Genomic DNA, 15,381 nt, shown 5'->3' with positions numbered 1-15,381 from the left:
TGTCGAAGATCTTGCCCAGGTGTAAAGGTACCTGTTTGGGTGTGATGGACTCAAGGAAGAGGAGTACCGGCGGAGGAGGGTGGGCCTGGGAGCACCCCCTCAGAGTATGACTAATTCAGGATGAACAGCTGTTAACACAATTCCATAGAACTCCCTGGGAGGTTTTGAAAAGCCCAGTGTCCTAAAGGACAGTCTTTTCAACAGTTGCTGGAACAGCTGGCCCACATAGAAAAAAGCACACCTCTACTTCTGTCCCTACCTCACACCATACATAAAAATAAACTCAAAATGACCATAGACCCAAACACAAAAGGGAAAGCTAGAAAAGATCTAGAAGAAAACATAGGAGAAAAACCTTCAAGATTTTAAGGTAGGCCAAGATTTTTTTTGGATAAGACCCCAAAAACACTATTATAAAAGAAAAAAGCGATAAATGGAGCTTCATCGAATTTAAACCTGTGTTGTTCAAAAGACACCATTAAGAAACTGAAAGGGCAAGCTACAAATAAGGAAAAAATATTTACAATACTTATACCTGACAAAGGACCCATATCAAGAATATATAAAGAACTCATATCTTACAACTCAGTAGCAGGAAGCCCAGCAACCCAATAAAAAATATAAGCAAGAGATTTAAAAAGACACTTCACTAAAGACATACAAATGGCCAATAAACACATAAAAGCATGCCTTCATCATCAGTCCTTAGGGAAATGCAAATTAAAACTACAGGGAGGTACCACTGCATACCCACTGTAATGACAAAAATGAAAAAGATGAACAATGCCAGTGGGTGGCGAGGATGTGGAGGAACTGGAACTCTAATACATTAGTGGTGAGAATCTAGATCAGAACAAACATTTTGGAAAATGATTTGCCAGTTTCTTACAAAATTCAATATATGCTTACCATACAACCCAGCAGTTCCACTGCTGGATAGTTTTACCTCGGAGAAATGCAAACAGATGCCCATGCCAAGCCTTGTGCATGCCTGTTCCTTAAAGCTTTTCATAATAATCCCAAACTAGAGGGGCAACTGGGTGGCTCAGTTAAGCGTCTGCCTCTTGATTTCAGATCAAGTCTTGAACTCAGTGTCCTGGGATCAAGCTCTGCATCTGGCTCCATGCTCAGTGGGGAGTCTACTTAAGAATTCTCTCTCCCTCTCCTTCCGCGCCCTCCTCCCATTTGGGTGTGCGTGCTTTCTCTCTCTCTCTCAAATAAATACATCTTTTTTTTTTTAAATCCCAAACTAGAGGGCGCCTGGGTGGCTCGGTCGGTTAGGCGTCTGCCTTCGGCTCAGGTCATGGTCCCAGGGTCCTGGGATCGAGTCCCGCATCGGGCTCCCTGCTCCTTGGGAGCCTGCTTCTCCCTCTGCCTCTCTCTCTCTCTCTCTCTGTGTGTCTCTCATGAATAAATAAATAAAATCTTTAAAAAAAAAAAAATCCCAAACTAGAAACAACCTAAAAGTTTATCAAAAAGTGAATTGTGATAAATTCACACAATGGAATATTATTCAGCGGGGCGCCTGGGTGGCTCAGTCATTAAGCGTCTGCCTTCAGCTCAGGTCATGATCCCAGGGTCCTGGGATCGAGCCCCGCATCGGGCTCCCTGCTCAGCGGGGAGCCTGCTTCTCCCTCTCCCCCCAGCTCTCTGTTGCTATCTCTGTCTCTCTCTCTCAAATAAATAAAATCTTAAAAAAAAAAGAATAGAATATTTATTCAGCAATAGCAAGAAACAGGTCACTGATAGAAACAACATAAATGAGTCTGAAAAGCCTTATGCTGAGCACGAGAAGCGAGGCCCAGAGAGCACACACTGTATCGGTCCATTGATACCAAGTTCAAAGCAGAAGCGGAGGGAGGAGGTGGGGCGGGGGGAAGAGTGCAGGGATTATTAGGGTAAAGGGAATGTTTTACACATTGATTCAAGCAGTGGTTTATGGTGTACACATTTGTCAAAACATATTGAACTCTACATACTTCAAATGCCTGCACTTCATTGTATTTAAATTATGCCTTAGTAAAGTTGATTGAAGCAATATATTGATGCCCATTTCATACTGCAGACCAATTAAATGGCAATCTCTGGGGTAATCCCAATGTGCAGCCAGGTTGAAACCTGTGTTCTGAGGTGGGGTTGTGTGTTGTTTGTCTCTGTGTGCGTTCATCTATCTGTGTTGGTTTCTACTGTAAAAGAGAGCCTGGGCCACCAAAAATGGTAACCAAGCCAGCCTTCAATTAAGTCTCTCCCATTTGTTTATATTCCAAGGAGTGGGGCCTCAGCCACAGGGCGGGCACCAGAGGGAGGGTTCATCGGGGTGTGCCCTAGCTTCTTGTCCAGGGCCCAGCGTTTCAGCGAGCCCTCTGGTGGGTGATCCCACCTGGAGCTCAGCATCACACCAGCCAGCCTTGCCTGCTAGCCTCAGTGACCGCTCAGCCCATCTGTGTTGGCACCTCTTAGAGACTGGTTTTCACCTTTGGTGACACATTGGAATTATTTGGGGAGCTTTGCAAATCACCATTGACTCATTCCCACCCCCAAGAGATTCTAATCTAAAACCTGGGCATCAGGAGTGTCAAAATTTCCCCAAGTGATTCTCATGTTGCAGTCAGGGCTTCTCAGCCATGTCTGCATATCAGTCACCTGGGGAAGATTTTACAACTCTCAATGCCTGGGTCCCCCTCCTAGAAATTCTGATGTAAGTGTTCTGGGGCAGAGTTCAGGCTTTTTTGTGGTTTTGGGTTTTGTAGCTCCTCAGCTGACTCTAATACACTGCCAGGACCCAAAATTACTGGATGAAGTACCAACATTTTTTTTAAAGCAGTTTTGCTGAGAATCTGGGGGAAAAGTCACTTTCATAGGCTGTTCGTGAGAAAATTGGTACAACCTTTTGGAAGGTAATTTGGTTGTATCTGCTAAAATTAAAATATATATATATATATACACCCTCCGACCCAGTAGTCCCTCTATTAAGAAATATATCCCGCAGAATTAATCACACAAGCTCATAAAATTACGTTTTTTTAACAGTTGTCACTGCAGTATTGATTGTGGTAACAAAAGAACTGAAAACAATCCAAATGTTTCCCAATAGTCGTCTGGGAAACCACTAACACCCTACCATAAATAAAGCCTACTACCATATTATAGAATATTATGCAACCATTTAAGTAGTCGAGGTAGATAAAAAACTAACAAATAAATAAAAACAGTAATAAAACTAAAAACAATGAATAAACAAAAAAGTTGAGTTGAATCTGCACCCACAAGGAAGGATGAACATGATATATCATTTGCAGATGAAAGCAGATTACAGACTAGTAGATGTGACATGGGGCCATGTTGCATTAAAAATAAATTAGTGCATATAGACACACATGTATGAACAGATTTATGTGTAATCAGAGGGCAATATCTCCTAGTGTGGGAGACTCCTAGCAGTAGTTACCTCTGAGGAGTAGGATTAGAGACGTGGAAACTCTCACTTCTTACTTTATAAATTTGCAGTGGTGGAATTGCAAGATGTTCCTTTTTTGGATTTTTCAGTATTTTTTTCCCAAAAACGTAAATTTTAAAAAGTTACAAACTTTCGAAAACATCTCCAGCCTGGCCGTGACCAGCGGTTTCTTTTCTGTGGCTTCTATCAGCTGGTGGTCTGAGGCTAGCGCTCAAGGGGCGCTCAGGAGTCCCTGATTCTGAGAGAGTCCACATCTACTGATGGAACATGGGGCCCAGCTTTATAAATACTCCCCTTCTTAATCTTTTCTTGCAGATGTTCCTCCTCCTTTCTTGATGAAAAGGTTGCAAAGCTTTTCTTATGAGAAGCAGTCTTGTGGCTCCCGCCAGCAATCTTCAGTCCTTGTTTTCTTTCCCAGAAAAAGGGAGGAGGGAGAGCTAGAGGAATTGCTGTTCATGGACAGTTCAGAAACTGGTCCCAGAAAATAGTTTGGGCTTTACTCTCAACCATCGTTTGTTTACTTTACCTGCGCAGAAGTGCTTTACAGCTCCCTAGGAAGCAGGGAGGCAGGACCTATTAGCCCCTTTAATAATTACAGAAGTAGATTCAGAGAGGTTAAGCAGCCTGCACATTGTAACACAGCAGTTACCGGCAGGGATGAAAACTTGACCCTGCTGCTTTTTTTTTTTTTTAAGATTTTATTTATGTACTCATTTGAGAGAAAGAGAGCATGCAAGAAATGGCGAGGGGCAGACAGAGAGGGAGAGAGAGAATCTCAAGCAAACTCGCACTGAGCACAGAGCCCGATGTGGGGCTCTATCTTACAACCAAAGATCAGACCTGAGCTGAAATCAAGAGTCAGTCGCTTAACTGGCTGAGCCCCCCAGGCGCCCCCGCCCTGCTGCTTCTGTGATCATGCTCCCTATCCCTCTTGCTTTCACTGGAGATGCTCATTTGGGCCTACACACGAGGAATGAGAGCTAGAGGGCCTACGAAAGGCGGCACAAACTCAAATTCCCCAGGAGTCAGATCCATGACACGAATGAATGAAGCAGACCAGCAGACCAATGGAGGGCACGGGTCTGTGGCCAGCTGTAGACTCAGCGTGGCCAGATCTTCTGAGAAACCAGAGATCAGGATTCTACTGTGTAAATCTTCCTATTTTTACATACTAGTAACCGACTCACAATTAATAAAACACTTTGGGTTAAGCAAAACCTGTCTACTGGCTGGATTCACCACATGGCCGTGATGGTACAGTTTCTGGTGTGTCAGTCGCCCCTGAACCCCACCCACCACCTGGGAGATGGCTGGAGGGTTGGCAGTTGATGGGCATCGATTCTTTGACATTGATTTGACCTCTTCCGTGTCTGCTCAGCTGCCAGCTGTCCATTTTTTTAAACGTCTATCTTTCAGTGTTTTGACTTTTTCAAATGATCACTGTACGTATTTACTATATACATCATCTTTTTTTTCAAAAAAGAATGAAGAAAAAATATCCTACTACCCAGACATATCTACCGTCGATAACGTGCTAAGTTCTCTCCTAATCTTTTTGAGGATGTACATATTATTTCAATAATCACAAAATTCTTTTCCTTTTAATTTTTTATTGTTATGTTAATCACCATACATTACATCATTAGTTTTTGATGTAGTGTTCCATGATTCATTGGTTGTGCATAACACCCAGTGCTCCATGCAGAATGTGCCCTCTTTAATACCCATCACCAGGCTAACCCATCCCCACACCCCCCTCCCCTCTAGAACCCTCAGTTTGTTTTTCAGAGTCCATCGTCTCTCATGGTTCGTCTCCCCCTCCGACTTATTCCCCTTCATTCTTCCCCTCCTGCTATCTTCTTCTTTTTTTTTTCTTAACATATATTGCATTATTTGTTTCAGAAGTACAGATCTGTGAATAATCACAAAATTCTTTATGCAGTTTTGCCCCCACTCTTCCACTTGCATGTCATAGGCCCCTTTCCACTTCACCCATATTTCTTTGAAGACACTATTTTTAGTGGCTATGGCAGTGTATTGTGTAAAATGCAGCAAGCCTATTTGGCCAGTTCTTTTCCATGTGACCTTGAGCAAGTTATTTGACCTGTGTCTAGATTTTCTCTTTTGAGTAGTGGGGGTCATAATGGAATCTGCTCCTTAGGGTTAGTGTAAGGATCGAAGGGGTAAAGAGATGTAAAGTCGTTAGAACAGTGCTTGGCATACAGTAAACATGAAATAAGTGCTAGTTATTATTTTCATCATCATCATTATTATTATTATCCTGATGTGGTACAAATGCATCTTGGCCTGACTACTTTATTACATTTAATAATAAATTACTATGGGGGAATTATGGATCAAAGGGTGTTCACATTTTAAGGCTCTTAATTTGCATAGTCAGTCCTCTTCTAAGTCTATTCTAATTTACATTTCCACCAGGGAATGAGGTCCCTATTTTTTTCATAGCCTCTAAAATATGATTAATTTTTCTTTACTCGACCAAGACAGCTGACCTTAAGCACCTCAAGTGTCCTTTTGAGCCTCTGTCTAGATTAGAACTCAAACCTGGTCCTTTGGGTATGGAAACTGATTCTGGTTTATTTCGTGTTTGTTTGTTTAATCCAAGTGGATTTAATAGGTAAGTTGAACCCATCCGCTTCTATCGTGATTTTCTATTTACCACGTTTTCTGATTTCTGGTAGTGGATTCCACAGGCCACCGACCCAACAAGACATTTGTGAGGTACTGACCAAGGGTGTCTGGGGTCTGTTCCAGAAACCACTCAGATCGAGGACCCCCGGGTACAATGGCGGCAGGAGCAGGAGCACATGCTGAAGGATTACCTGGTGGTGGCCCAGGAGGCCTTGAGCGCGCAGAAGGAGATCTACCAGGTGAAGCGGCAGCGCCTGGAGCTTGCGCAGCAGGAGTATCAGCAGCTGCATGCCGTCTGGGAGCACAAGCTGGGCTCCCAGGTCAGCTGTGAGTACCTCCCACTGCCCGTGCCCCACCAGCACCTCTGCAGGGAGAAGGGAATGGCCGCGCTCGGGAGAAGGTCCTGCCTGGCTTGCCTCTCAGTGCTTCTCACATCTGCCTGTTTCCTTCCATCTCCGCTTCTCGTGCAAACCACCATCCTCCCCGATGCCTTTCCTGCTCCTGCTCCTGCTCCTGCTTGTGCCTTGCAGTGATTCATGCACCATTTTCATTCCATTCCTTTCATTCATTCGCAGTCGTCTCCAACTACCCGACTACCCGTTGGCTGACAGATCTCATTGAAAGACCTTCAAAGGCTAGGGGGTGTGGGGAGTAGGGAGTTTATCCTTAATGGATGGAGTTTCAAGTTGGGAAGATGAAAAAGTTCTGGAGATGGTTGGTGGTGATGGTTACACAACAATATAAATGTACTCAATGCGCCTGAACTGGACATTTAAAAATGATTAAAGTGGTGAGCTTTATGTTATGTATATTTTACCACAATTTAAAAAAAAAAAAAAACAAACCTTCCTGTCGTTCCTTCCATGGCCTCCACTGCCCTTTGTGATCAGGCCCCTGCCGGCCGCCCCCACCTCGTCCCCTGCGGCCACTCCCTGCCCCTCAGTCTCCTTCACCGGGCTCCAGGGCCCCCCACTCAGCTCCTGTAGCCTGCCCTGCACCTTTCCGCCTCGGGGCTTTTGCTCTTGCTGCACCCCTGCTTAGAATGCTCTTCTGTCTGTCCATTTGCACAGCTGGCTGCCTCTTACCCTTCCTGTCTCATTCTTCCTCTCATCTGAGAGGCTCACTTCTGACAACTCTATCCACAGACCCCCTTCCCCAGTGGTAGCCTCTGTCAGGGCTCTCTGTTTATTTTCTTCGTAGCGTGTGTCCCAAGACATCCGCTTACAGGTCTGTCTGTGTTCCCTGCGCTGGCATATTAACTCCATAAGGGCGGGGCTCCTGTCTCCCTAGTTCACGCTGGTGTCTCCAGGAGAACAGGCATGCGGGGCACCCAGTCCTTCGTTCCCGGTGCAGTGCAGAACGGTATCTGCTCAGGAGCCCACACCCCTGTTCCTCTGTGTTTTTTGTCTTTTACCACTATTTCTAATATCCAGTCCTCCCCCATGTTTATTGGGCGTTTAGAATGTGTCGGGACGAACATGCTGTTTCATTGAATCCTCCTAACAACCCTGTGGGCAAGCACAGTTAGTATCCCCTGTCATAGATAAGGAAACAGGTTAGAGGGATCGGTGACACGCCCAGGGTCTTAGAACTGGCAAGAGGTAGCAGTAAGTTGCAAGCCCAGCCCGTCTGTCCCTCCAGCATTCTCACTGTGGGCCAGGGGCCAGCAGTAGGTCATGCTGTTATGGTGGCCATTGCTTGGCTGAGTCCCTGGACACTTCTCCTGTGCGAAGCCCTCGCTCTGAGGAGCTCAGTGCACCAGGGGGGCACAAAACTTCCCCAATTACTCACGGTCCCAGCCTTGCCCTTTTCCTTGGCGACTCAAGCAAACCTCCAGCATCTCAGATGATGGAAGAGAACTGTATTATACTCATTCGCTTTTTCTAGGTCCAGTAATGTCTGAGAGACTGTCCTGAGTGTTTTAGCACTTGATCTGTTTTAGGCAGCTCAGGCTGCCATAACAAAATCTCATAGACTAGGTGGCTTAAACAACAGAAATGTATTTTCCCATAGTTTTGGAGACGTGCAGTCCAGGATCAGGGTGTCGGCATGGTCTGGTTCTGGTGGCAGATGGCTGTCTTCTAACTGTGTCATCACATAGCAGAGAGACAGAGACAGCATGCTGTCTCATGTCTCTTGTACAGTCACTAACCCATCATGAAAGCCCCACCCTGGTGACCTCATCTAAACCCAACCACCTCCCAAAGGCCCATCTTCAAACACCATCCCGTTGGGGGTTGGGGCTTCAACATATGAATGGGGGTGGGGAGAGGACGGGGGACAGAATTCAGTCTATAGCATGATCCATGCCACAGCCCTGGCAGGGAGATACTGTTGTCCCCACTGAAACGCAGGTTTGAAGAGGTGGGTAGGGTCATTTTTTTTCTCTCTGAAGTCCTCTTCCTCTCTGAAAAGTGACAAGTGTGTATAAAAACAAAACTTCTTATTTTGGGGGACAGGATGCTTTTTACATGGACCCAAATTATCACCCCACAAACCATTTACTACTTTGAGAGGGTAACGTGTATTTTCGCATGGGAGATCGCTGCAACCACCACCTTACACAGGTGTAAAATAGCCTCACCATGAGGAGACGAACTGGTATCGCGTGCCTTCTGATGTGGTGCAGTAAGAACATCATGGAGGCTTCTTGACAAAAATGTTACCATCAATCAAATCATCAAGACACAGCCAGACAGATCCATAATGTGGACTATCCTACAGGATGATCAGCCTGGACTCTTTGGGGTGGGGGGCGCTGAAAAACTGGAAAGAGGGGAAACTATTCTAGACTTGGGGGGGGGAAGCTATGGAGGCATAAACTAAATTAAATGTCTGCATCCTGATTAGACCCTGGATTGGGGTGGAGGGTGGGAAGCAGCCATAAAAGACATCCTCGGGCATTTGGAAGATTATCTTACGTGTGATCATCATGTTGTGGCTATGTAGGAGAATGTCCTTGTTCCGAAGACATGCATGTGGCATCCTGTCTGCAGCTTCATTTAAAAAAAAGCAGGAACAAAAAGAAACAACTATGCCATCAGTGTAAGGGAGCTGATCAGTAGCTGCCGATGACACGTTGGTGGCTTTGAATATAGGATAGGCTTTCATTTTTGGTCACCATTTTCAGTAATCATTTGTTGAGGGCTTGCTCCAGACCAGGTGTCCCACTGAGAGAATTGGAGTGGACAGAAGGATGGATAGAACAAATGTGGGAAAATGTTAAAAATTGGTGGACCTAGGTAGAGGAGGACATATTAATATTATATTATTCTTTCAAATTCTCTGTACCTATAGTTTCCAAAATAAAAGGTCAGGTTGGGGAAAAGAGCCAAATGGGCAGGAATTATGCATTCCCACAGAGAAGCCTGGCGGTGGGAGATGGCAGTTGTTGGACTCTGAAGTCAGAGGGCTTGGGTTTGAATCTCCATTCCACTGTTAACTGTGTCTTCTTGGGGAACATGCTTCACATCTCTTTACATCTGAGATTCCTTCCATTTAAATATGAAATGTTAATAGTCCCCTCCTCTCCTGGGTCCATGTCAAGAGTTTCTCAACCTCCATATGGTTGACATTTGGGGCCAGATAAATCTTCACTGTAGGAGCTGTCCTGTGTATTGTAGGATGTTTAGCAGCACTTCTGGTCTCTACCCACTAGGTGCTAGTGGTACCCCTCCATCCCAGGTTGTAACAACCAAAAATATCTCCAGACATTGCCAAATGTACTCTAGAGGGGTGCAGAATTCCCTGAGTCTAAAACCAATGGTGTAGGTAAAACAGTACCTTCAGAACATGTTAATGGTTCAGTATTCTTGGCAGGAAATACTTCACGTAATATTTTGAGAGTGTGGACTCTAGGGCTGGACTGCCTGGACTCAGATCCAGGATATGCAACTTATTAGCCGTGTAACCTTGCCCAAGTTATGCCACTTCTCTCTGCCTCAAATTCTTCATCTATAAAATTGACATAATAATGGTATCACCTTCATTGAGGTGTTATGGAGCTTAAATTCATTAACAGTTATTATAGTACTTGGAATAATACTTGTGATATTCTTAAGCTCTCAGTAAATAATAACAATTATTTGACATCATTAATTCATTGGCATTGAAAGGACATAAGATTTTAATAGATCTGTTTATTCTTATTTTAACCAATTAGATAAATACATGATCAGTGGTAGGAAGCAATGATGCAGTCCTGTCATATAACTCTTGGATGTTCCCAAGAGAGCTCCAACAAGTCCAAAGGCACCACTGATTTGGATGTTAAAGAACTTCCATCTGAAGTGACTAGGGCCATCTCCGGTAACTAGATCTGAGATCCAAACCAGCCAGGAGTTGGGGTGTCCCCAGCCTAAGCATCCCAGTTAAAGTCTCATGATTTTCTTTGGGTTTTACAAGCCAGGTCTGCCTTCCAAGTCAAGCTCTGCAACATGTTGATAGACTGGTTGGGATCACATGCCTTGCTTCTAATTCAGATGGCCTGCCCAGGCTTGTGAGAGTTTTGCCACCTGGCCTTGGCTGCAGTGGGGCCTGGCCACAGGTGGGACCCTGCCCTGGGGATGGAGACTTTGTTGTCACCTCTGGTGCAGTCTCTGGCTCCATGGAGAAGGAGAAGAGAACTAACATTGAATGTGCACCTGTTATATTCCTCCAGGACAATATGATGTGCACTCCACATATGTTATTTAAAGTAACCTTCCCCCTCCAAACAATCTTACAAGATACTGTCATTCCCATTTTACAGATCAGAAAACTGAGGCCCAGAAAGGGAAAGGAGCTTCTCCAAGGTCACCCTGCTAAAAAGTGGCAGAGCTAGCCTTTATACCCAGGAGGATCTGACCGCAAAAACACTTCTCTTAATACAAATCAGCCAGTCAAATTCTAAGGTCCTTGTGTTACATTTGGGTCCTCCTGTCCTCTGAAAGATGACAACTCAGGAGAACTGGGTTCTTTGGGACCTCATCATGTTCCTTCCTCTCTCTAGGCCTTGGTCTCCCATGTGAAAAAGAAATCACTGGGAGGGCGCCTGGGTGGCTCAGTTGGTTAAGCAACTGCCTTCGGCTCAGGTCATGATCCTGGAGTCCTGCATTGAGCTCCGTGCTCAGCGGGGAGTCTGCTTCTCCCTCTGATCTCTCCTCTCTCGTGGTCTCTCTCTCATTCTCTCTCTCTCAAATAAATAAATAAAATCTTTAAAAAAAAAAAAGAAATCATTGGGAACCTAGCAGTTAAAAATGCCAGTTGAACCACCCACCTGATCTCACTCACTCCTAAAACAAAGTAAATATCAAATAAGAGATTTTTTTTTAAGGAACACATGCACAAAGACAGGGAAACCTGGAGAAAAAAAAAAAAGAGCAACTATAAGATTTGGAAGCTGGAAATTAGATGGGCAGGTGATAACCTGTCTGATAGACCCAAGGAAAGAATATGGGTCAATCACGAGGAAAACCAGCACCCTGGTCTACACAGGTCACTGGCAAAAGGTGTGGGAATTGGAAGCCACGGCTGTCTCTGGAAGAGCAAGTGAAGTGAGGAGGGTCTCAAATAAAGAGGATTGGATGAAAGCTGTTTTATGTAGGACTACCAGATCTCCTCCCCAAATTTGTTCATCCCATCCCCAACTTGGCTAAAGACTGAAGAGTTTTTTGGGGTTTTTTTTCCAAAAGAATAAAGAATCTCTGGCCTACGAGATACAAGGCAAGTTCAAAGCTGGGATGAATCACACTGAAAAACATAGTGAGAAGTGAGCATGGACACACAGGATTTGAGACCTCAGTTCACATGTACCACTTGGTTCCCCAGAATGGTGCCAGGCTCTTTCCGCCCAGTCTGGACAGTAGCAGAGGCTGGGGAATCTGACCAGATAAAAGAGATGTGAAGACGTTAAAAGTTTCTGGGTGAAACAGTGCAGCCAAATCATGTACCACGTAACCCACAGTCAACAAACCCCACTCCAGTCTGGTTTGGGGGCCCCACTCTTAAATGTGAGCAGACAGCTGAGATTCCAGACATCTGAGGAAAGACTCTGGCATGAAAAGTAGAGATGAAAACAAACACGTGGTGATTGGGGGTGGGGGGTGGTGGTGCGTGGAGGGACCAGGGAGTCTGCGTGAAGAAGAAAACCTCAAGGGAAGCTACACACCCATGAAACAAGAACAGGATGCTACATTTTACAGAAAGGAACATTCAGAGAACACAAAAGAGCTTTAGAAATTAAAATACAATAGCAGAAATTTAAAATCCGTACAAAGACTGGAAGGTGAAACTGAAGAAACCTTCTAAAAAGTAGAGCAAAAATAGAACGAGATGGAAAATGAAAGAGAGAAAAATAAAATAGAGCACCAGGCCAGGAAATCTATCAGAGTAATAAAAGTTCCAGAGAAAGCAGAGGAAACAGAGGAGAAGGAGCATCATGTAAAATAATTTCAGAAAAATTTCCCAGAACAGGTGGAGGAGAGTTTTTAGGTTGAAAGGGCTCTCAGCGAGCACAATGCATGAAAGTCAGCTCACACCAAGACATACCCATGGTGCAACTTCAAACATGGAGCCGTCTGAGATCCTGAAAGCTTTCAGAGAGAAAAACCAGGTCACACAAAAATTACTGGGACTCAGAATAGCTCAACAGTAACACTGGAAACCTGGAAGACAATGGAGTCATGCCTTCAAATTTTTAAGGAAAATCACTTCCGACCTAGAATTCTATATCCAGCAAAACTACCTTTAATCAACTGTAGGGTAGAGCAATGATATTTTTAGACAGGCACGATTTCAAAAGTTTCTTTCCTTTGTGGTCTCCTTTTCTTGGGCAGCTGCTGGTGTTCTACTGAAACAGCTGGTAGGAGAGGAAGACTTGGTATTTAGGAAAGAGGAGCAAGGTGAGGAGGGCATCTCAGGGGGACTGCAGGGCAGAGAGAGCGACCAGCTCACGTGCCCGGGCCAGGCAGCGCCCAAAAGTGGAACTGGGCAGGGAGCCGACCAGCTGCCTGGACCCTGGGAGGGGAGGCTCAGATAACTGGCAGAGCATGAGGTGGAATCTGTGAGAAGTTTGTAGAAAGAGAGCAAGCATAAAAATGACAATTATTAACTCTAGGAAAAACAACCCCCCAAAAATGTGCTGGAAAGGAAAAGTAAGCGGAGTCAGCTGCATGCCTCTGGCCCGAGGAGTGTTTACAAAGTAAAAGTAATGCAAACACTGAAGGTGGCTTTCCCAGAGATGGGGAGATGGTGCTGTCTGTGAGGATGGGGAGCGGGGAGGGGGGCACGTGTGCGGTGTCGGGGCTGTGGAAGGGAAGGAAGCTAAATCCCTGGCCTCCGGAGAGATAAGTGAGTAAATAATGCCTAAACCAAAAATAACTTGCTGCTTTTTGATAACCAAGAAATTAGCTGAACACATTGAAATGGCTCCCTTTTGGGGAGTGAGATATGGGATTAGGGCCCTGTGGAATGTTCTTTTAGAGCAAAACCTTGTACTGTGTTGGACTGTTAAATTGGTGTTTGTATATAACTTGAATAAAAGCTTAACAGTTAAAAATGATAAAAAGGTAGGCACTTAAAGTCAGCCTTTAAGGTCCAGTTTGAATGTAAAATTCCTTTGTTGGAGGAATAGTGAAGGGATAAGGGTCCAAGGGGAGGGAGGTTGATGACCTGTTTCTTGATTGCAGTGCTGATTAGTTGAGTGTGTGGCCTCCCCCCCGCCCCCCGCCGCCCATCGGTGCAAAAAGGTGGTTTTATTAAAGCACAGGGACAAGGACCCGTGGGCAGAAAGAGCTCGAGTGTGTTTCTTTGGTGAAAATTCATCAAGCTGCACACATGATTTGTGCACCTTTCCATGTGTATTTTTTAGTTCGATAAAATGTTTACTTAAAAAATAGTAACAGGCCACATCCCATTTCAGCAGCTTTGGGGTACAGATAGTGCATTTCGCAGTGCTACCCCAGAGCATAAGAATTCAAGCCCCCAGTGGCCCAGTTGGTAGGAGTCTGTTCTTTTTGGGTTCCCTTCCCTCCAAGATTTTTGAGCATGCCCTAGGACCACCTCCAGCTCTGGGTGGCATTGCTGGTCCCCACCTCCATGCTCTCCCTGGTAGGGTGAGGTCTTGCAATTTTTCAAGGGTTCTCCCCATGCTGCTGCTTCCGTGCTCACCTTTATAGTTCCCTGAAGTGTCAACCCCAGGCCAGCGGCACAGCCTGATAGCAGAGTGGCTGGCAGGATGGGATGCTCACAGAACGGACACCCTCCTTCTTGAGCTATCCCCATCTTCCTCACCAGTGACTCTCTTCACCGTGTTTTTACAATTGATCAGTGGGTAACAGATATTAACAACCTTAAAATTTTGTTGAAAAGTGCCTGTCTGGGGAATATGGCTTAAAGCACTGCCACCAGCTATGTACCCAGCCAAGTCCCACCCTGAAATCCCGAAGTCCAGCAAACACCAGAGGAATGAGAATGCAAGACTTGAAAGCTTCCAGTTGGAAACAAAAATCTGTATCTGAAGTCTCTGTTCCATGCTCACCAGGAGGACCACAAGCCCCCCCCCCCCCTCCAGGTGTCCCTGCCACCCATCTCTTGTAGTAAAACCCAGCCTCCACCTCCTCCTCCTGTTCGTCATCATCATCACTGTAAACTGCGCAGAAATGCAACACTGCCTTTGGTGCAGAACATCTTTTCTTTGATTATGCAGAACACTTTTATTTCCCTTCTCCTGAACTTTCCAGTGTTATATTTTAACTTTCCTCGTGCGTGATCAGAAGATCCGTTCCAGTATTTTAACCAAATCCAAAGAGCAGCATCCCCTTCGCAACTGTCACTTCTACCTTTGGACTCTGGAAATTGCCACCAGTTTCTATCCTCAGAAAACTCTAGGCCCCAGCAGGTGATCTCGCTGTGCACACACAGTGTCCAGGGGACAGTAGGTGGAAAGGTGGGGGAGAATGGAATTGAACGTATGGTGGGATTAAGGCCCCACGGGAGAAACTCTTCTCTAGCCTCCATACCAAGAATGCCTCTCCTTTCCCTGAACAGTGAGGTTGTGTTTGCATTAAGGGCACCATGACTGTTACATCTGGCCCCTTTCCCTCTTCACATCACCAGTTAGGAAGCTCAGAGCCAGGCTGTGGCACCTGGTAAGGGATTGGGACCTTCCATGTTTGCCTGAGCCCTAACTAACCTCACACCTGTGGGTGTGCTTCCTCATTCTTGGATTTCCTTTGTCTCATTTTCCTTACTTTAAATATATTTTACTCTGTTGTGCTCATTTTTGTAAATCT

The 15,381-nt window shown here is 45.2% G+C and overlaps 1 protein-coding gene across 2 annotated transcripts in view; it reads left to right on the top strand.

Moving 5' to 3' along the window:
- Nucleotides 1-15,381, top strand: part of WWC1 (WW and C2 domain containing 1) — a 147,334-nt gene that overhangs the window by 72,872 nt on the left and 59,081 nt on the right. For both annotated transcript variants that reach the window (XM_028102739.2, XM_088023678.1), the window contains exon 3: nt 6,233-6,436. In XM_028102739.2, the coding sequence (XP_027958540.1) occupies nt 6,233-6,436 (204 nt within the window). The remainder of the gene's footprint in view (nt 1-6,232; nt 6,437-15,381) is intronic.

The sequence above is a fragment of the Eumetopias jubatus genome, unplaced genomic scaffold (genome assembly GCF_037043125.1).
Source record: "Eumetopias jubatus isolate StellerSeaLion01/CBP00866 unplaced genomic scaffold, mEumJub1_p1.0 scaffold_5, whole genome shotgun sequence".
NCBI lineage: Eukaryota > Metazoa > Chordata > Mammalia > Carnivora > Otariidae > Eumetopias > Eumetopias jubatus.
Note: the sequence above shows the minus strand (reverse complement) of the source record. Positions and strands in the feature narration are given on the sequence as shown.